This window comes from Chroicocephalus ridibundus, chromosome 11 (genome assembly GCF_963924245.1).
Source record: "Chroicocephalus ridibundus chromosome 11, bChrRid1.1, whole genome shotgun sequence".
Classification (NCBI taxonomy): Eukaryota; Metazoa; Chordata; class Aves; order Charadriiformes; family Laridae; genus Chroicocephalus; species Chroicocephalus ridibundus.
In genome coordinates, this window is record NC_086294.1 from 5408944 (window position 1) to 5432363 (window position 23420).

The 23420-nt window shown below is 39.3% G+C and overlaps 1 protein-coding gene across 5 annotated transcripts in view; it reads left to right on the forward strand.

The window, feature by feature from the left end:
* SLIT3 (slit guidance ligand 3) overlaps window positions 1-23420 on the forward strand; it is a 521231-nt gene that overhangs the window by 264411 nt on the left and 233400 nt on the right. For all 5 annotated transcript variants that reach the window (XM_063348618.1, XM_063348619.1, XM_063348622.1 and 2 more), the window contains one exon: window positions 5522-5593. In XM_063348618.1, coding sequence (XP_063204688.1) covers window positions 5522-5593 — 72 coding nt within the window. The remainder of the gene's footprint in view (window positions 1-5521; window positions 5594-23420) is intronic.

A 23420-nucleotide genomic window follows, 5' to 3' on the forward strand; every position in this document is an offset into this window, starting at 1 on the left:
CCTATGGATTTTCTTTATCTTTCTGTCTCCTTGTATGTTACCCCATTTGTCTTGCAAACTCTTTCCTTAGTAAGCATTGGTCCCTTTGCCCTCTCTCTTCACTCTCTCTAGAAGGCATCTTCCATCCAGCTCTTGCTCTACGAAAAAGCTGACTTGTATCATTCCTCACTTCACTGACTTGCTTATCTTTTATTATGTGTTACTTAGAGATACCTACCTCTTTGGATTATACTCTCTAATTTTCCCCATCTGTTACTCTTTAACTCCTTAATTGTGTTATTTAATTCAGTAAAATGGTGTAGGATAGAGTTTATGTGTAACATGCTGTACAAATTAAAAGTAATTCTAATGAGACAAATTGCAGTAACGAGGTTGTGTTAAGTACGTGACCTTTTGCAGAGTAGTTCAGCTTGGTGTTAGTCCAGTTGTAAAGAAACGTTGGGTTGAAGAATAGTCGCTAAACTTTAATGCACAAAACCACAGTTTTTTTATTTTATTTTGTTTTGGTAAAGGCATAAGACTGAAATGTTTTTAACACAGAAATCCTATTTGGTAAAAGAATGTAAAGAAGCTACCAACATGGATTAACAAATTTTATTTTTTCTCAGCTGCAAATTCTGTAGCTGGAACGAAGCTAATGGGCAAATTATCTATTTCTTAGCATTGGTGGCAGCTGACACTTTCTTAAAATCTGTATTCATACCTTTCCATTGCTTGCTTTGCAAAATAAAACTAAACAACATAAACTTTCCAATATTATTGTGTCAGGAAGAGATGATGGGAAGCAACAGGTTATTTTGCACTCTCAAGCCCCCTATAGAGTTGAATCAGCCAGCGTTTTTCTTACGTTTTGTCTCGGCCTCTACAAAGAGAGTTGTGTGTGAGCTCTCCTTTCTTATTCCAAGAAGCAATTGAGTTGTGGATAAGAAGATACTTGAAGGAATCAGGTTCGTTATTCTGGATCTTTCCTTCTTTTTAGCTGAACCTCGTTTCCATGTGTTAATTGTTAACTCTGAGTTTACTGTTATATGATGGGGTCAACATACAATAACATCCTGGGAAAGATACCTGCTTGGCTGTGACTCATTTCCTCTTGATGACTACTTCTTTAAGTCTTCGCATTAAACCTTTAGACATTAAAGGCACGTCTAGTTCTTTATTGGATATCACTGAATGGTGATCTTTCATTTAGCCCATTTGAGCGGGACACATGATAAAACCACAATAAATACTTCTTTATCAAGCTACTTTTCAGGCAGTTCTTTTTTTAAAAATAGTCTTTTTAAATTTTAAAATCTGTATGCCAAAAAAGATCTGCAAAATAATTGGTAAATGCTCAAAGGGTGTTTTTGTTGGTTTTTTGTTTGTTTGTTTTTGAAAAGGGAGACGACCTAAACATAATGCTATCGGTGTTGATTTTTTGGTTCTCATGTAACACATTTTCAGTACCACTATAACTTTGCAAGTAGTATTAAAGTACCCTTTTTGATGTTTTAGATCTATAGTTCAAGGGAAGACTCTTATTTTATGAATGTTCATATGGTCTGTGTTCCAATTAACTGATTTATGCTCTGTCTCTGGCAAATTTAAGAAAACAAAAAAGAGAGTCTTAATGTCTTTTATTGCTATTTTAGACAGTTTAAATTTCTCTTGGGATGTAATAACCAGTGTCAAGGCAGGAAGCTAAAACCAAGCGTTGTAGCAAAGTCTACAGAGGCACTTAGAAAATGTCAGCAGTTTTGGGTGGATTTTTTTTTTCCTTTCCAATCCTTTTATCAGTAAGGCTTTTGCAATTCACATTTGAAGATCAGGAAAAAAACATACTTGCAGAGGGAGTTAATCTGTGTCCAAAGCATTTTAGTTAAATTAAAATAAAACCTAAAAAAATCTATTGACTTGTGCCAGCTCTTGTTTGAGTCTGGGTTAGACTAATGGGTGGTCTCCTGTGCTGTGAGGGCACGTGAGCCACAGCTGCTGGGTTTTGTTAGCTCCTGTGTCTCTGGTCTATGCAAACTATAAGTCAAAGTCCTTTAACATCTCTGTGGTTCTGGTTGCCCATCTCTGAAATGAGAGTGCTTTTTCCTTAGGGGTGTTCACCGCACTCTGCTGGTTGTGGAAGCTGTTGGTTGAACGTATCCAGTATCGTCGCCTGCTGTGCTTTTCTCCCAGTTGGTTCCTCTGTGATCTGCTGCCAAGGCCTTCTCAAGTGTGTTTCCATCGGACAGGACCCCTGTATGAAGGAGGCAGGGGGACCCTTCCAAAAGGAGACTGCACTTAATCTAGGCAGCGGCTGGCTGCAGAATCTCTGTGCCATTTGCACTGCTTGAAAGCTGTCTGTCAGGTTGGACTGGATGAAACTTGCCTGTATTTATCAAAATAACAGGAAGAATAATCCAAAACATTCATTTAGCTCAACATGTCTAATTTATCAGGATGCACATGAAGATGTTTCCGTTGTTGGGCTTGCTGCTTTCTGTACTGAGGAACCTTTGTGAAGGAGGGTGCTGCTGATGTCCTGGCACATTTTAGTTTGTCCTTAGGTCAAGTGCTTTTGGTCAGCTCTCTAACATTGTCTGTTAGGGTGAGAGTTTTTTGAAAGGTATGTTTCTCTAAAGCTGGAATTTTTCAGATTTCCTCCAGGATCCTCTAGGATCCGTCATGGATGGACTTGTCTTCCATTACAGAAATAGATGGTTTGAAACCATTGTGTAAGAAATAGGAAATGTATTAGTAATCATCATTTATTTTTCTCCAGATTCATTGTTTACGTTTTCTACCGCAAAAGAATACCTCAGTTCTTTTTTTGTCTGTTTTTTTAGGGTTTTGTTTTGGCCTCACATTCATTTATCTGGTTTTCTGCAGTTACTATTAATAACTGATATTTATTTCACATACCGTCGGTGAGAGTTTCCCATTATGTCTGTTATGAGAAGTAGGGAATGAAAAGCTGAAACTTTGAGATAAACTATATTTTTTACAGCCGCCTGCTCCCTTAGAGCGAATTTTGTGAAGTGCATGCGCTGAGCCAGGTTGGTATTTGCTTGCTTTTGAAAGATGCTTAGCAAAAGTTTGGCACAGTGTTAGGAAGCAGAGATGAACGCTATTCCTAACTGTCTCAAAAAGGGGTGATTAGAATTGTGAGAAGGCAGTTGCGGACGATGAAGCATGCAGTTGTGAATTTTCTTCCATGCTGCGTCACTAATGCCATGCAGGCTGTCAGTTCTTCAGACCACTAGAGATATTTATGAAATCAGTCCATGATCTTAGAGATTTAGAGAGGCAGTATTGTTAGCTAGAGGAGAGTGCCTAAATAGAAAATAAAATTAATACAATTTACAAGAAGATTGTCATAGAAAATGGATTGATTTCCTACAGTCCCCTGGTTTTGCCTGACTGCAAGTGAGAGCTGAGCATAAAGACAAAGCAGAACGCAAAAATATAAATTAGCCCTTTTAGACCACAATAATATTAGAAAAAAAAGACTTGAAAACCTAATATATTTTTAAATCTGGCTTGAAATAATGCACAATGAAATGCCAGACGAATGCAACTTGAGATGTTGGTGGGTTTAGTGTGGTTTGATCACACAATTCTACTTTTTCAAGCCCTTTTTGTTCTGTGTTGTGTCTCTTGCTTTCAGATCTTACTAATTTTTGCTTTCCTGAACAATTTTGTCACACTTTTACCATTGGCTGTAGCTTTGCTGTGCCTCACTGTCGCACCTAAGTGACTCACTGTCATTAAATCGGTCTTCAGCACAAGCCTTCCTTCTTGTAGGTCTGAAATACACTTTACTTTTGACTCCTCTCTGTTCAGGTTGCCTGATCATTTGTCTGGGTTGAAGGTCTGTCTTTAAAGAACTAATATTTTGTTGCTGGCAAAAGAAAGGGGAGGTGAAGGAAGGGTCAGGGTGTGGATCAGTGTTAAACAAATTGTGAAGGTCACAAAGAATTTTAATCTGGCTTGAAAAAGAGACTTGTATCCAGCAGCACATTTTTGTTTGTGATAGTCTGAATGGACAATTGTGGCTACTTTGAGAATTTGGTGTAGACTGCATGACTGGTATAAATTGAATTAGACTCATGACAAGGACATAGTCCCCTTTTTTTTCTATCTGCCTGATGGAAAGCAGAAGAAAGCCCTGCGTGACACGTCTTGACCCGCAATGTCAATGTGGGCTTTTGTGACAGGCTCTGATTTCTGGCCTCTCATTTGATAAAGCCAATTTGGTGGAGACTAGAAAGGAGGCTTGCTGCAACACAAAATGTACTTACAGAAAAGAGTATCTGGTGGTGAGTACAGATGACTGCCATTCCATCTTAATAATCATTAGAAAGCCAGAGTTTCTTTCTGAAAACGGGGCAAAGTCTTGGGCTTGTATAACATAAGGACATAGTCACACCAAATGATGCACTTGTGTAACAGCCTGTGCCATGGCATCACCTTTCTTTGTCCTTTTCTCCTGACATCGCTCTGCCTTCCATTTCCTCTGTTTGCTTATTTCTTCCATTTTTCTTTCCCACTCTTCTGCCTTCCTTTCATCTTCTTACATTTCTCTCTTCCCTCCGCTTTGTACCCTAAACTAGAAAGTCACTCTCTCTTTTCCATGCTGACAGAGCACCAGCAAAAGCAATCATTGTGAATGCTGCTTTTCCTTAGCCTGAAAACGTCCCAACTTTCTGATTTTGTGTCTGTTTCCCTCCCATTCCTGATGTCCTCCTTCCTGCGCCATTGGCACTGGTAGGGGATTGCAAACTTGGAAAATTCCAGTGGAAATGTTTATATGCATCAAAGGAAAAAGCAACTGAATGCAGGTTGTGTAACAGAAAACAGTAACCTGCAGTGCTCGTTGCGCTACCTGCACTCACAATGCAGACATAATAATTTAAATTGAAACATTTTGTAATGTTTTCAGTACTAGAAAGACACTTTGAATTGCTGTCATTTGTTTTTTTAAACAAGGTTAAAAATTCTGTTGTTCTCATTGATACATAAGGTAGTGGGTTTTTTTAATGCAATGGATCAAGATCTTTTCACTGTAAATTTACAAAACTCACAAGAGAAAGATTGTTAAGTTTTTCCTGAATATTACTTTCAAATTAGGGGCTGTCATCTGAGCAGGGATAGCCAAGTATTTTTGCAGTCAGTAAACAAACAGGAGCATTGTGAGAAAATTGCGTTTACACTACAGGGTTGCAATTTCAAGGCATACGAGTTGGCTGCAGGTACTCTGACAGCGAATCAAGGCATTGTGACAGTGTCATGACCACATATGAGTGATGTTTTCTGGAAGCTCTGTCATTTGTATCACGAATTCTGGTAGTTTTCATTGGAAAGTCATTTCAGCTCATGCCACAGACCTCTAGAGGAGATAAAGAAAATTGAAAACATCGTGTGGTGTAACAAATTCAGAAACACCTACTTTTCCAAGCATGTTTATGTTCCATTATCTCAAGTAGATTCGAGAAATGTGTTCTCTTTGTTAATATGGCATGTGTTTTTTTTCTCTTCCCTTTTTCAGAGACTTGAGTGAAAACCAGATAAAAGGAATCCCTAGAAAGGCCTTTCGAGGAATCATTGATGTGAAGAACTTGTAAGTGACAACTTCATTAATATTTGTGGTGAAAAATGTTCTCCTTAGGTTACTTTTGGCTGTTATGATTTGTTTGAGTACTGTGTGGTTAGCTCTGCGCAACACAAAAGGGAGCTGTGGACCCTGCTGTGTGCAGCAGGTTATTTTCAAGGGCCTCACGTGGTACTTCGGCCCGCATGTACACTGTGCAACACGCTTGGAGAAGTTTTGAGCAAAGGAAAAAGTATACTTAGAGGCTTTAGCCCTCCCTGCAATATTGTCCTGCAAAATCCAGGGAAGTCATGGTCCAAGCCTTGAAGCAAGATATTAATAAGAAAAGAGCTGGTAGTGTATGGGGGTGAAATGGGAATATTTTACTTAAATTTTCTGTCCCACCACTTGGGTGGGAGGCAAATATGGCAAAATGTGGCACACAGGCACAGTTGTTGAGCCACAGATATCAGAAAATGAAAAGATGATGTGGGAAATCAACTGTGCATGCTTTGACAACCTGTATTGAAATTTAAAATAATTTTTAAAATCCATTAAAGAGAGAAAAGCAAGTTTTGCTGTTTGTGCTAATGAAGCTAGTCTGTCCTAGGCATTTTCTGTAACATAAAGTCTGAATGAATGTGTGTAAAGACTTTTAGCTCTATATTTCCAGACCTGCTAGAGGATGCTTTTATGTTACATACCAGAAATGCATTTTTGTGCACACCCATGCACTAACACACCATTGGCATCATTAGAGTCAACACAAGGTGAACTGAAAAAGGAAATAACAGCCAGCAAGTTGGCAGAGAGTCGGGATTTCCTGAGAAAGCTTGCAACGGCTCTTAGAACCATTTCAGAGCCATTAGTATTAGCAATGTGTTACCACACCAGTAGCTGACATCTGATACCCCACCATGTTAAATATTGTCAGGATAGCATAAATAGTGTGGATTTTTTTGGGTTTATTTAGTATAACAATCAGCTGAAGTAGATCTAACGAGAAGCACTTTTCTGTGAACAGTCTTGCAACGTACCTGTGCTGTGTTTTCATTTCTTGCTCCAATGAACAACCTCTTTAGCAACCAGCCTAAATTTTTTTTTGTATAGGCAGCATGGAAGCTGTTAAGGGCAGTCAGCGTGAGTCTCAGCATGACCACCTTTGCATCCAAGGGCAAAGCACAATTCTTGTACCGTCTCTGGTGATGCTGTGTTGCAAGGAGTATCTCATCACTGGGTTTATGCAAGGGAGACAGTACTGCAAAAGACCAAAGCAGGATTTCCCCCAAACTGGAAAACATAGGCACAAGAGCAACTCTGAGAGGTGTCCCCTGCTCTCTCTCAGCACTGGCAGGGTTCCTTTGGGGACTTTGGGATAGACAGAACCTGAAGACTTTTACACATCCTGTGACATTTACAGCTGTTTCTGCGGGCATTCAGCATACTAAGCTTGTGTTTGCTTGATGGTTTGTTACTTTGTGTATATTCAACAGTGACTCAAGCTTTGCAGGTATGAAGACTTTTTTACCTGAAAGTCAGCCTGAGAAAACGCATCTTGAGGAGCCAGCTAAACTCTTTGAAGCCTGCACTCTAATGTTCCCCTTCAGTGGAGGAGCATCAGAGGAGCTGTGTGAGCAGGTCTAGTTTTTAACAGGAAAATACTGGAGAATATAGTTTATAGTGGGAACAAGTTTGGGGACTTTAGACAGAAGTATGGCTTTTTTGTCATGTTAGCATGAATTTTACTTACATTGTGTAATCTAGAGGAACAATAGATTGTGTTTTGTTTCAGAAAATCTAACTTTCCCAGCTATAATTCACTGTTAGTTGTCTAACTTCATTTAAAATAGCAAAGTTTGCATTCAGAATTGATTTCACCTCTGGCAAACTGTTAGAAAAATCACAGGTGTTCTTTGATTTATGCACCCAGTCTCAATGCAGAAGAAACCAGAGTCTTACCTTTAAATGAGCTGCTATCAAGGGATGGATAGCTGGAGTGCTTACAGGTATAGACGTTGGGATCTAAAGCTTTAATAAAAAATTGTGACTGTCAAGTTAGGCAGTATCTATTATTTTGCTGTAAAAGACACACTGTCACAAGTGCTTGCCTGTGGCCACTGTTTCTATCTTTCAGGAATACTGGAGTTATTACAGAATCATAAAATACTTCTGGTTGGCAGTGGCCTCTGGAGGTCATCTAGTCCAGCCTCTGGCTCAGCAGGAGTACAAAGCTTAGCAGCCTAATTAATAGATTTGCTGATGTCAGCCATGAGTACTGATTGTTTAGATAAATAGCAGGAGAAGGAGGCTTTTCACTCAGATTTATAGCCATTTTTTCTTGGTAAGGAATTGGGTGAATTGTGTGTCGAGGGTGGTTCATTAGAGTAGGTGACTGTTGCTTCCAGACGCAGACTAGTGGCCTGTGAGTTGCTGAGAAAAACGTGACAAAATCTTGAGCCAACTTGTTGCTGGAAACACATTAACATTTCTGCAGCAATAACTGTAAGGGTGTGATGCAAGTTGAACCAAGTTAATATTAAAAGCTCTGAAAGCTTTAAGCAGTAAGCTTGAACATGACGATTCCCATTCTCAGCCTTGATTTGGCAGCCAAATTGCTCCCCTGAGTCGCAGAGTTGGCCATGCCAATGAGCACGAGTGCTCAAGCACCTAGAGGAGAACGAGCCTTTGCCTTTCAGTGCCATTCAGCTGTTTGAACACCTGCACTGCCAATCGCCTGGTGACTCTCTGACACATATGCACTAACGTGATAGCAGCAGGGTTGGCCGTTTCTATGGTTATCACTTTGCACATTTATTGTATTATCTCAGAGCACTTTCACCTTTTAAAGCATGTTTTTGAGGGATCATGGAGACTTTTAGATATAAGAAATAAAGTTACGTGTTCTCCTACACTCCCCAGTCCTTTCCAATTTATCTTTAAAATTCATACAGGGCAAGGCTGGCATGGAATGGTCTCTGTTTTCATGGCTTGACATTTAAATGGGCTCACAGTCTTCCACTTTCTACTGAAGTGTCCAAATGTTGTGGCAAAAATTGTAACTCTGTAGATACTATAACAGGGACACAGCAAGTGCTAGACCACATGAAAGTCTCCAGAGTAATGCTGTCTTTAACAGCAGCTTGGAAAGCTTCCCTCAGGAAAAATGCAGAGAAGCTGATGCAATAGACTAAGCCAGGGCATGAATTTCTTTTGGATACAGCCTCCAAAATACAAAGCCTAAGGGCTTAATATAAATTATATACTGGGTGCCATTCGGAAACCCTGTGAGAACTACCTATCTCAGTGTGGCTGTAGCAGTAAGCAGCACAAAGTGGCAGGCTGTACCCGGTTGGAGCATACTGGTGTATTTCCTGAATTTAAGGGAAGAGGTGCTGCTGCATGTGCTGAGCAATGAGAGTCTTTGGTGATGTCCATCTAGCACCAGGACTGTAGAACTGGCTTAGTACCAATACAATTTTGGTTATTTAAAAAAATAAATGTTAAGTTGATAGGAAATTAAAAAAAAAAGTGTTATAGAAAGCAGTGTTTTAGGATATTTTTTACCATGCCTTTCTTTTTAAATGGTAAAAGCTTTCTATCTTTTGTCATTCTCTTAGCAGAGCAGTGAGCCCAGGAAAATGGGCTTGCGTAAGGGCTGTGCTAAAGAAGAGCATTTAAATGTCAGGGAGGCCAATGTTTTTGCACAAGACAAAGCCAAAGCAGAGGCTGGCAAGATGAGGTTTTGAAACTCCCAGGTGGTGGAAATTTTGTTGTGCAAATTATTTTCATATGAATTGTTTTCTGCTGTTTGACTATAAAATCAAAACAAGAAGCTGCACACAAAGAATAAGTTAGTAAGTCTATTTCTAATTAAAATCTAGAAATAGTTATACAGCTTTTAGAAAGTTTCATGAATACCTAACGTCCATTACCAATAATGAACTCATATGGAAAGTTGGTGTAAATTGATGCTTTGAACATATTGTAGAATAGGTGTGTAAATGCTACTTAGTTGTCCTACAAGAGTTGAAGAAGCAAGGGCAAGAGAGGGCCAGCTTGCAGCACGCACCTGTGTTCAATTTCTGTTACTCATTACTTAGAGAACAGGAAATGTTTCTCGCAGGAATCTAGCCCCAAGTAAGTACATTTATTCCAGGAATTAAAGTATATGGCGTTGGGTCTTGTTGAGCTTTGGGCTAACTCAGCGCTGTCAGCCGTGGCCTTCCATCATAAAACTATATAGAGCCGCTTCTTGGATTTCTGCACGTTTACCCTGCTTGTATCACATCCTGGCATTCCGATGAGTGTTTCTCTGGTGAGGCGTTCCTGCAGTTTCTGTTGAAATGGCCTGCCCAGCCCACCTTATTGAGGGCAGCCAGCTTCCCCGAGTAGGAATATGCAGAGGTTGACTCAAATAAAGATCCTGTAACAGCAGCAGCCGTTCTTTTAAGGAGTTGCTCATGTTGTTGGCTGTATGCTCCCAGCTCTTCCTCTCGCTGGGCTCTCTACAGGACTGTGAAGCTGAACACAACCAATCGAGCTGCGTGAAGATCGCAAAGCATTGTAGGAACGTGATCCTTGGGGGCATGACCATATCAAGGCTTGTTGTCTTGCAGGGATCATTCCCCCATAAGAAATGCACAGGACAGATTTCAAAGAAATACTCTTCCTGGCAAGTTGCTGCCCTGTGTCCTTTTGCCGTCTCTTGACAGAGGTTTATTCCTTTGTTTTGCAGCATTGCAGTAAGGAAAATCAATAGCCTGAGACTTACCAGCAAGTAGAGATCTGTCTGAGACTAAAATGACAAGGCTCTTGTGTGTTTCCCTAAGCCTTTGCTCCTTTGTCACCCCTTCCTATCTTGCACCTTTCAGACTGAAGGAAAAGCTACTTCTGTAAGCAGTGAGAGTGCAAACGTACATCTCCCATATATACAGAGTGCACAGACTTGGTGTTGGTTTCCATGTCAATGCAGCCTCCATGACCCACATCAAGGAGCAGGTACTAGTGGCAGGGACAGGTGGTAGGAACTGGTCCGTGTTCGTACTATCTGTAGGGTTCAAGCTCTGAATCTGTAGGGTTCAAGCTCTGCATCGCATCAGCATCTCCCAGCCAAGGAATTTAGGTGATTCACTGAAAGGAAAAACATGAATACGTATGCGGTGCGGATGCATGGGGAGAATGACAAAGCAGCAGAGCAGAGGGGGATCCCACCTGACAGTGTAGACACCCCATTTGAACACCACATAGAGCTAGAGCTGCATGGAATTACACAGTTACTGCGTTTTCTGCGAGGAGTTCCTGCCGTTTCTTGTTCTTGGTTCACTGGAACTCAGTTCTGTGCCTATTCAGCTTCTGTCTCTTTCCTTTTGCAGGCTTTGACTATAAGATAGAATTTTCTAGTGTTGGGATTCAGAAAACACAAGCTAACAGGTTGATCTGTCATGATAATACAGGCTCATTGCATTTCTGTCTAAATATTTCTCAGCCACATATAAGATAATAGCTCATATGACTTAGACCTCCAAGCTGCTTTCCTTGCCTTCTGGGGCCACTTAGGAAATTCTGGGTAATATCCTTCTTTATAGCTCTAAACGTTCCTTTGGAGGAAGAAATTAAGCATTTAGATTTTTTTTTTTTAAATTCAGGAGTACATCAGCACACATGTAACATATAAAACTTCTGTAAGTCAGTACACATTTATTTTCCTAGTGGTTCCATTAGCTATGCAATGTGAAAAATCGAAGCTGTGCAAGTAGCGTAAAATATTTCTGTGACGATTAGCTTCAGTTTCTTATTTGTTAAATGGCTTTTCCTGGAATATACTCTTACTTTTTCTGCATGCATCTACTATTAGCATCGATCCTTGTGACTTTTACAAAAATTAAACATCTAGATTGCACATTCAGGTTTTGGAAAAAGCTGAACTTGCTCTTTATATTGAGAGGTATTCTGCATTCATAGACACAAAATGTAAAAATGCTCCTATATAATTTTTTTATCCATCACAACCAGCACTGCGGAGCATATTTGTAAGTTTTGCCACTCAGCCATAGAATAGAAAATACTAAACATACCTGTCAAGTTAAAATAATGAATAAATGCAAGGAAATAATGATTGATTTGTGTGTAGCCATTTCACTAGCAGAAATAAAGCAAGTGATTCTGAATTATTTGCTGTACATAAATATGCAGTATATCTTAATGAAATGTTACACTAGAAAACTCCTTTAATGGGGGTTCTCAAGAGAAGCTGTTAACGAGAGCCCTCTGAAGTTCCTGGCCTTAGTTTCTTGACATTTGTGTACAGCATTCAGTGGTACTGTTGCAGTTTGCTGTGAAATAAAACAAAAGGAGGAAGATAAACAGTTGGCCAGATTTCCCACTCGTTTGGTGTAAAATCTGGAATAAGCCTAACTGAAATCAGTGGTTGGCCTCAAATAAAAGCAATGAAATGACTAGAGGAGAATTGATTATCACATGTTGGCTTGTGTATTTGCTTATGTATCTTCCAATGGACTGAACAATATGTGTCTGTATTTGATGATGTGCATGAAAGGCGCGGTATATTTTAAATAGGAATACATGAAAATTTAAAGAAAGGATAAATTTCTATTATGGAACAGATTTCAGGTTGCTTTGATCTCAGCTGGTATTTTTGAGTGTTTTCAGAGCTGGCAAAACAGGTCAGAGGTATTGAAACATTCAACCATTTGAAAATACTCATTAGAGACAAGCCTATTGCACTCTTTAGTGGGTGAAAAGGTCATATTACTTCAGCCTTAAAAATTTGTAAATAATTTTCCTCCTCCTTATCTGTAAATTCACACCGCACTCAATGTATTCCAACAGTGTATTCCTTTCTGCCTCCTGTAATTGGTATTCATTGTGATAGTGGCCATAATGAATTCAAGAGAGATCTCTGTGGCCATCACATTTGCTTTCCTAGAAATTCCCTTGTAATGCAGCCTTATTATAACGTTAAAATAACACATTACCACCTTCTATGGAAAAACATCACCTGCAGCGTAAGTTAATTTTATGAATATATTAGTTTGAGCTTTTGCCATCTGTTCTACCCCTTGTAACAAATGCAAAAAGCATATATTTCACAATTAACTCATTAAAAAGATATGATTAATTGGAATGCACGTGCATGTTCCCTACACAATGCAGAATGCATTTAAGGTGAGATATGCAAAACCAACCAAGTGGAGAGTCTTGAGTCTAAGCAGTGGGCATTTTGTGATACAGTAATGTTTATTTCCTTATGTCTTCAGGTGGCCCCATGCAGAGGGCCGGCGTGCCAAGTGACACAGAAGTTGGTTGCTTTCTTTGCCTCTTGCGAGCCACAGCCCACCTTTGTAGGGACTGACTGGCTGTCTCTCCCTGTTTTGCTTGGGGAACTAGAGCTGGCTCTACTGGTTGAGGGCAGATTGGCATAGATCATCCCTTTGCTTTTCCTTTTTTTCTACCTTATTCAGTGCTGAATCACTAACCTTTAAAATGCACCTACCCTGATCTTTCTAAATAACTTCTCTTGTCTATCTTGTAGTAAAAATCAGAGGAAAAAAAAAAAGCAAGAAAAGCTAAATGCTGTGCAGACTGACCTCTGGAAGGCAGGAAGGCATAGGGAGGAATTGCATTCTGGTTAGCCGCCAGCTGAAGATGCCTTACTGCTCACCCTATCTGTTTTCATCAGGAACAGCATAGCTGCTGCGGCCATAGCCAAGAGGAAACCTGTTAGCAATGTAGAAATTAAAACTTTAATTTTAATTCAGAAACTGCATCCTTTTGATCACAGTTTCTTCTCTGCCTACAGTGAGTAGGCGTGGTCTTTTTTCTTGTTATTTGTGCTGCAGCGGGAAGGGTAGGCAACACAACATCTTGGGCACAAGGTTGTGTGCCCTGTCTATAGTGAAGGCTTGCCCGATATCCCTTCCCTTGTGAAGGATGGCTGAGGGAGAGCAAAGTGTCTTGTATAAGGAGTTAATTCTGCATTTTTCTAGAGTATGGTACACATAGGCAGTGCCTTCTGAGTAGCCATGCTCTCTACCAGTTTATTGTGGTTGTCAAGAAATATTGTGTTTTTCAAGTGTCATTACAATCCTGAAACTTTTGCACATATCTCTTTTAACATCATAAGGAATAGTCATTATTCAAAATTACCTTCTTGGGAAGAAAGTTGTGTGCGGTTTTTGCATTGTACACTGATGCTAAAAGATGCCGGTTCAGCAGTCCTCTTGCTAGCTAGTGAGCTAATTTCAGTCTTGATAGCGCATTTTGGCAAATGCTCTGCAGTGCTTTTATGTCAGCTCTTCACGTGGTGGACTGCAGGGTTTGGTCCCAACCTGCAGGATATTCCTGTATTTTATGAGAAGAGCTGCTAAAGGCAATGCTGCTTCCTTGCTTTATTCCTGAACCACTTGGGACAGTCCCAAATGCATCAAGGAGCAATGGCAGAAACATGTGCAGACTAACAACCTGCAAACTCTGCAACACACGTGATAAATACTGGAAAACTCCAGAACATTTCATGAAGTATTTAAACGTATGTCATATTTGGTAGTGCGATTAGTTTATACTTGCATTTTTTAAACACATTTTGGTTTATGTAATCCCCTTTCCCATGTCCCTTGCTAATAAATAAAACACCAGGTGGACTAACCAGCACAGAATGATCTTAAATCTATTGAATGTGCTAAACTACCACTTGTACTTCACTTGAGATTGATTTCACAGATTGAAAATGCACTGCTGATTTTTTTTTTTTTTTTTAAATGAAAACATCTGCATTAAGTAGAGTGGATGTCTGCTCTGTTCTCCTGTCCAGTTGCATTTCAGGAAGTATTTGTTTCATGGATGCTCGTAGTTGTGTGCTCGACTAGCCACAAGGGATCTGTCACCGACAACTCATTAAGAGCTGAACCATCACTTCTGAGAAACAGATTTCCTCACTGTAAAGGTTGCTTTCCCCTGAGTAAAATGTCAGATAAATAAAAGCTGAAATATCTCTTAAGTGTGCTCTACCTATAAAATAGAAGTACATAAGCCAGCAGTATTTAGTAGTGGAAGGATGTATGCATGGTGGCATTTAATATTTTTCTAATTTTCATTTTTCTGATGTGGATCAGAGCTGGCTACCCCAATAATAAGGTTATACATAATTTTGATTTACCCAATTTCTCTATTCAGTATATCCACTGCAATATACATATTGTTTTCAATATCAAATTTTGGGGAAACCATAGATTTCTAAATATTTCTTGTAGGCATAAGACAAGCATAAATACCAATTGTTTTTTCCTTTTCTGGAAATGTATTTCAAACGCCATTTGAAGGCTGCACTTTTCCTTGTTGTTATGGTAAAATCCTAGTGCTGATGACAAGACAGACGAAGTGTGCCACATAAGGCCTAAGTCGTCCTTTCCATCTACTTCACATTCTGTTCTGATCTTCCCTATGCTTTCTATTTTGCATAATTTATTGCCTTCTCCTGCCTAAGAGGGCTGCTTCTATAGCCATTAGCAATGCAGCTCTGTAGGTTGGTCATCAGTGGGGGTTTTGAAGAGTGACATGGTTGTGTCATTCCCGTCAGGAGAACGGCACATCTGACACAGCGGTGTGAACAGTTTGCACAGAAGACTGAAAAAGTTCAGTATTTAGATGTGAGAACCCCAAGGCTTGATGGTCACTTTTAAAGTTTGTCGTGAATTTTCTGTTTGATTAGGTGGAAACTAGTTGAAAAATCAGTTTCAGGAATCTAGAGATTTAAGTTGTATGCAATTCACTTGCCTAAATGTGACATTGGTATAAGTTCTTAAATGAGGCCACAGAGCTCCTCGTCCAGAGCTTGACAAAGGAAAACCTCACCTCTAAGTTGGAATGGGAGCCGTTATCTGGGGTTTGAAATCTGCTACAAAAAGTCAGGGTGACTATTGATATTTCCAGGGATTACTTCCCTACCTTACTTATTTCCATGAGCTCTGCTCGGTGCTTTCTGGGCTCATTATTCTTTTATCCTAATAAAGCAAAGATAAATTTAGATGTAGCACTGCTTTTGTACAGAGAGTAATGAATAGCAGATTTGGACCTTTTCTGTTTTAATAGTCTTACAAAAGTCTCTTTGACAGAAACAAACTCCAGAAAATACCATGATTTAAAAACAGGCTATGTGGTATTCTTACTGTCCTTTTGATATAAAACCTGATTAAAATGGGATGTGACATCAGTTGAAAAAGTATGAAAATCAAATTTTCTTTATTTTGTACTTTTTTAGGCTAACCTGTGCCTACAGTTTATCTTTGGATAATTTATGCTGTCCTTGTGCCATACCTTAATTTTGAATACATTTGTTGAAAATTTCCTGTAGCGTTCATCTACGATTGTCAAAAGGAGCTTTTATTCTGAAGAAAAATAGTACTGGTTTTAATTATAATTCTAAATAGCTTCATAACCACTGTGAACTCTGAATTTACATCATTTTTATGATAGCCACACCATTCGAGGTTTATTGATTTTGTCATTTGCTTCATTACATTTAATGCAAACCTTTTGTATGGAATTGTTCCGGTGCTGTGCTGGGCACGGAGGGGTCAGCGTAGGCAGTCTCTAGCCAAAACAGCATAGCAATATCATTTTAGTGCAGACTCCGTGAATAAATGGGGGTTGTAAATATTGTCCACCAGCAGAACAAAGTTTGCCTTCTCCTCTTAACCTTTCCAGCTGGACAAAGTTAAAACCATAGCCTGAGTAATCTTTTCTTTTTTCTTTTTTCTTTTTTTTTTCCTTTTACCTCTCCCCCGGTGTTTCAGCTCAGCTCTTCAGTCAGTGCAACACATGTCTTTGAGCTACAGAGAAAAAGGGTATTTTGGCACGAGAGCAGGAGTTGGGCAGTGCCTGCTCATTCCATGGCAATGCCACGCTTTGCCGCGGGACGTGTCAGGCAGGATCAGTTCTGTGCAAAACGGAGATGTTGCCTCCAGCAAAGGGACCTGCAGGGAGCGCTGACCTGCTGCTCACAATCAGTTTTGAAGAGCCAATGTGCTTTTCGGCCATCACAGCAGAGATACTGTGGGTCTCTGCAGTCTCAGGTTGTTTTACCATTTCACTGGGATTAAGTTTTGATGTTTCATTTTGTAAATAGACAACTGTATTCCTGGCTTTGTTGTCCTTTTAAGGTGAATAAAACTTCCTCAGTTCTTAATTAATACAGCATCACTTTTTCTGGATAACACTATTATTATTTTTAATCTAACTTTATTAAAAAAAAGTGATGAAAACACTGATGCAAAACAGGTAAGTGAACGTATTCTTGTTTTCTCCAGAAGGCAATGACTTAGGCTCAAAAATTAATTTTGATAATTGATTGAGGGACTAGATTTCCTGCACCGCTCTTCCTTGACCACAAAATAAGATGGATGTCTGCCCTTCTTGACCCCACCTCAGCAAGGCTGCTGCTGGGCTATTGTCAGCCTTCAACTCAGCTGCAGCTTGCTGTGCGAGAGCAGAACCGGGTATTTAAAATAATGACGACAACAGCCAAGCCTGTGTAGTTTCTTGCCACATTTAGAGCACAGAAGGGAACGATTATGTTTCTCATTCAGTCTGTTATATGGCTTCGCTGTCTTGCAGTTGGGTGGCTCCACGAGATAAAGTGGCTGTAGGAAAACGAAGCCACCTGCAATTCAGTTCAATCCAAAATTGTTATGCCTTGAAAGGAAAACATTTTGGGAGGAAAAAAGAATTTAATTGTAATGTTATAATTGTCTTTTACAGTCTTTTCATCATAAATTGGTTTTGTATGAACATTTGTTCGCTATGTTTATACAGCAAGGGATTTTATACAGTCCTTTTAAACAGCTAAATTACTGCATCATTTGAAAATTTCCTCAAAAGAAGCTGAGATCATGTGAATCCTACGTGGATATTAAGAAGATCCTATGGAGGATCCTCATTTTCTTTTATTTTAAAAAATATTGTTTGTGCTTGGATATGCAATGTTTTCTTCCAGTGTAAAATAAGGTCCTAACCCTAAGTGAAGCACAGAGGGAATCCTTAGGCACTCAAATATCTGTTAGATATGAGATTAATCTGTTAGATATGAGATTAATAGAAGTAAAGTTGATTATCTAGGTGTAAATCAGAGAACGGCTTTACTATAATAGCTTTGAGTAGGCAAGTGCAAAAACATTTTTGTTTAAGACAAGGTGACATGGGGCAAATGCGAGATGGCAGCATTGAAAAGTGCCGTTAGATGACGGTCTTATTTGTACAACTGATTTCTGCTACCGAGTATCATTTTCCTCTACTTTTTTTTTTTTTCCTACCAAAAGCCTGTGGGATCTAATTTTGCTTTTGTTTAGCCTTTGGTAGTCCCATAAATGTCAAAGAAGCAAATGAGAGAATTCTATCTTCATGTGGAAGTAACCTCTGCTCCAGTCTTTTGTGGTTTTCTTTTAAAGCTCTTTTTGGAGTTATTTTTCTGAATCATTGAACAGTAGTACAGAAATGCCATGATAATATGCATACGCAGCTTGTCCAAGGTGCTGTTCTCACACTTAGAATCCTTCTTCCTTTCTCTTGTTTTACTAGGGAAAGTGAGGATTTCTTAATTGTTCTTTTGAAGGAACGTGAGAGTTTCAAGAATGATTGAGATTATTTCCCTATATAATTCTGCTTCAATATCCTGTCAATCAGAAGTTGCTTCTAAGTCATGATGGTTAATACTGGAATATAGAACGATGCTTTAAAACAAAAAAACTATTAAAAAAACAACCACCAAGCCCCAGAATTTAACTCATTTAAACAGATAAGCTAATGGGCTATATACAACTGTGACGCGGTACACAAGATTTAAGGCGAATGGTTTGCATCAAGATCCCCATAAGCTAGTTCTTGCTGCATTTCCAGGTGCACAACATACGAGTCACCACATCCAGTCTGCTTCTCAGTGCAGTGAAACATTATTCTTTTTCATACACATTCAAAATTGCTTGTCGCGATGTGTGGTGGGAAATAGATCTTTCTGGTGTGAAAATGAGAGTGACTTTTTTTTACTTTTTTTCTTCTTCGTTCTACTTTTTTTTGTGACCCCTCAGTAGCCCTGTATGTGAGTTCCACCCCTGAACCTGCTTTATTTTGTATTTAATTTATGCCTAAGCTCAGGTCATATGCAGCATCAGCTATTGATTAGGTCCTGCTTTAAAAGCAGTCTTATAAGGAAGATGACTGCTGCAAGGAGGTCAAGTGGTTTGCCTGGAATCGCTCACTGAATTAAGGGGGCTCGCAGTTATCTGAACCGGTTGGGTGGGGGCTGCGTTGGTGCTGATAGGGTTAGGGGTTTTGTTTGGATTTTAGCTCTGTGCCTTCAGCTCATGTTCCTTTTCGAAGATGCATCTCTCTCGCATCTTGTGGAGCAGCTGGAAAGTATAATTAAGGGTTAATGTTCAGGCTGGGGGGGGATAAGCAGCAAGCTCTTGCCAATAAGTTAGGCAAGCAGCGCTCTCAGGAGAATGACTGAGAAGGATGGGAGAAATGTTCTGTGAAGCCAATTGTGCAGGTATCCTCTTTACCTACTTACAAAAGATTTGTTGCTTTGATTGCAAGAAAGAAAACTTTGAGGCAGGGCTTTTCTCTGGCTGTTCTATTTAAGTGCTGTCCTATTGCAATATGAATTAGGTATTTGAGATGTTGTTTAAAGGGTCAGGTAAGGTAACTGGTTTGCTCTCTTGATCCAAACTTGCTGCCTAATCCTACTGGGGAGTAAAAGTTTTCTTGCACATGATTGTCTTTGTGTTATGACAATCCTGGCAGAGGAAGCAGCTGTCTCTGCTATGAATATATTTATGGACTAATGTCAGGAAAAAACAGTAATAAAAAAAATACCACCTAACAAGAAAGTTTCAAAGTCATATGGATTAAGTTATCTTTCAAGATTCTTTGTTAATGGCTTCAGTTTTGTAAGGCTTGCAGAATCTTTATTCAGTTGCTAGTAAGTAAATGTGAATGAACAGTTTAGACTTGTAACCGTTTATATTTCAGAAATCACAATGTCTAAGGTGATCTGAAGGTTGATGTTATTAGTTTCAAAATGAAATATTTTTCTTCAAAAAAACAAACAAATTAGCCATTTGCAGAGAAAACTATTGATGCCTATAACTTCTAGGAAATTCTGTATATAAATCTGCATCTGCAATATATCCCATTGATGTTAGATGTAAGGTATAAAATTAGTTAATAATACTAACTGTATTTCTAATAGTAAGCCATCTTCTAAATATATCTATTTTTGTCTTTGTAAATTAGCGATGCAGTTATTTCATGATGCTGTTTTTACTAGTTTTAAATGGTATGATTCTTTCATATTTCTGTTCATTAGAAGTCCTGCACTTATAAATACAGACTTTTAAGTTACCGTACTCGAGTTTCCTGCAAGATGGAATAAAGCCCTTTGGAGGTCACCTATCATCCTAGTTTTGCAGTGTGTTTTGTCTTGGAGATTATGGTTGTCCCTTGTTTTGGGGATTTCTAAACTGTGAAGTTTCAGAGCCAGGGTCAAGTTATTCCTTGTCCAGCAGTTAATCTCTGCAAGCAAATAGTGATCCCAAAGGAAAGCTGAAAGACTGACTTCAGAACCTGTTAGGCTGCTTTTCAATTCTACCCAAGAACTAAGCTTATGTGATGATATCAGGTACCAACAGGGTTTTGATGATATTTCTATTTTCAAGTACTGTGTTTCAGTAAGACGTTAGTGCTGTTATATATGTTTTACCTATACCCTTATAAATGTATTTTGTGAAATAGTAACATTATCAATGACTATCTATTGCAGTGAGCAGTGTTCAGCACTTTTGATATAAACTTCCCCTGTTGTATATTTTAGGTTGGTACTTTACATGTCCGGAGGCCAGGGAAGCATATTTATATTTAGAAATGATGTGGGTTAGTGGAACTGGAAGTGTTGTGTTCAGTTCCTGAAATTTTGTAAAACCACCTTCTGCTGCTGACAGCTGTGCATCTGCGGGGCGGATGAATAAATATATTAACGGGTGAGGGACTCAAATACTACAGCAATCACATAAATGCCAAAAATAGATGGATGCCATTTGTTTTTATGAATTAAAAGAATTAGACCTATGGTTCCATGTAGGTGGAAAGAAACATTCCTTGGTGAATATGTGGAAGAGTTTTCACATATGCTCTGTGCCCTGTTCCTGCAGGATATATAGTAATGCCACGTTGATTTGGTAAAACATTGTTCAGAAAGTTAAAGATCTGCTAACAAAACCTGAATGTAGCGATCCGCACATACTGGGTGCTTACGGTTCATATGGGTGTTCAAATAGGAACATTTGTTCCAAAATGCTTGTAAACATTAATCTGCAGGATGAATTGCTGTCCTTAACCTGGGTGATAAACATTTCACAGATGACGTGAATTTGGCTGGCTTGAAAACAGTAAAACAAAATGGCTTTTCTTGTCAACTGTCATCCAGTTTGCTGTGTATTTCCATAGCACTCTTCAAAGTATTTCAAAATCAATGTAATTACTAGGTCCCAAGATGACCAAAAGCAACATTATTTTTGTTGCCATCTAATATGCCAGGTCTTTTATTTGCTTTCCTTTCCTACCATCTTTTCTGGGGTTTCTTTTGATTGACTTTTCTTTAAAATTCTCTTTTTTCCTGTCTAGAAAGTAGTTATTCTTTCGTAACCCTTCTTGTTCTGTAGATGCCCTGTTAAGTGTTTTGGGCTTTCATTTGGTATGAGCAGGTGCTTCATTGACAGTGTAGGTGAGTTTTGTGAGTGTTGCAGAAATGGCGTAGACTTGGGCAAAAGAGTGGATGGCAGAGGAGGACACCAGTCACAGAGGCATAGTTTGTGTGACATTTTCTTTTTTAAATATGTCATGAGATTATTAACTTGAGTCTGGGTAACCAGTGGAGGAAGATGGATGGGTCTTTTAATTCTTATTTAACTGCCCAACAAACTTTTCATGTCTCTGAGTGGACTTTGGCAATGCTGATAATGAGAAGTCACCTTTAGGCTGGCCTGCTCAGTACTCTGGCATGAGGCTCTGAAATGAGATTTCCTCCCCCATGGACATCACCACGTAGCGGACAGGACATGACAACACTCACATTTGTGAAACAAAAGGTTGTGAGTTTGGAGAAGGCTATTTGGTGAAAGTTCAGCAGTTAAAGCTGAGTAAGTACAGCGTATGGCCCAGAGCAGGCTCCAGTCAAATGTTTTCCATTTTGCAATTGCTTATAGCTTATCCCCTTCCCGACAGAAATTATTTCCTGATGGTTTGGGGTCTCTGTGACAAAGGTGCTTTCATGTCACTAATCTCCCAGCTCCTTGGTAAGGCAGTGACCCAGTACCCTCTGGTCCTGGAGCCACTCCCAGACAGTCACTGCCTTTTCACTGAAGTATCTTCCCTGGTTTGGAAATGGTGGTTTCTTATTTACACTCTTGCATGTTTTCCGAGGATACCCCACTTTGGAGCAATAACCAAGTGGCAGTTTTGGTACTTATTTGAACCTTTTACCAGTCTTCTCAGGGTAATAGGGGTGTTATTTGCTTGTTCATATAGTAAGTACTCATACATGTACTTGTATGAGTAAATAACTTCTGTAACTATGTAAGTTAGATGTGTGAGCATGCAGAATGCCCGGAGGAGTGCAGAGTACTATTTTTATGAATATAGTATAAAAGTGCACAGCAAGAATTTACCCTTTCATCATTGTAGCATAAGCAGGTCTTGCAGAAATCCAGAGCACATTTTAAGTTAACTTATAGGAGAACAAACAAATTTGAGGCAATGAAGTATAGAGTCAGAGCTGTAACCATAAGAAGTAATTCCAGTGGGAATTTGGATGTGGAACTTGAATTCATTGCCTTGAGTAGTGAGAATGAAGTTTGATGTAAATGCCTTAAAAGCTCAGAAGCTTGAAGATGAATTCTAAGGTCTCTCTCCCACCCTTAGCACTGACTCATCTGAACTCGCCTGTATGCTTAGGTAGTATTGATTACAAGTCAACCACAGCTCTGACTTACAAAATAAGATGTGATGCTAAGAAATGACAAATATAAAGACTCTTAAAAACAGAAGATCAGGACATTGCATGTTCATTGAAGCAACGACTGGAAAATAAATCTCAAATGTTCTTATAGTACCCATTGCTGGCCTTGTTTTCTATCAGTGAGAGGGCAATAGTCTTAGCATAGTTACATGATGTATGTGGGTCCGCTGCTCTTTTTTCTGCAGGCCTGGGAAGTCACATACCTGCAAAGCAGAGAAATATGTAGTCAGAGTTGAGGAGTCAGAATTTGGAGTTGTGAGTGGACCTCGGCTGACTAGGAGCATTTGCATGTTAAAACCAAAATCTCTAACTTTGATAATGCCCAGACAGGCAGTGAACAAGAGAATGCTGTAGCTAAGCCAAAAGGCTCCTTGTCTTGAAGTAATTGAAAACACTTATTTTTCATTGGTTATTTTTCAGTGGCCAATTCTACAGTGGAAATTACTGGAATAATTTAAATTTCATGTCTCAAAGACAAGTTGCTGTTACCAGATCAGTATAAGAGAAGATGGGTAAAGGCAAACAAAAAATCTGGAAGCAGCACCCCCCACACCTTTCATCATCTGGAGCACCACTTACTCATCTTCAAATCAGAGCCCACGGCTGTATTAAGGCTGAAATGGCCTGCTCTTTGGAACCCCGTAGAAAGCACAGGCTTGTGAGCCTGCGCTAAGCAGGATCAGTACTCAAAACCTGTATCAGAGTGATTTAAAACTAATGCAGCATCTTGAAATACGTAGTGTTCATTACTATGCTCCAGAGATTGTGGGTTTT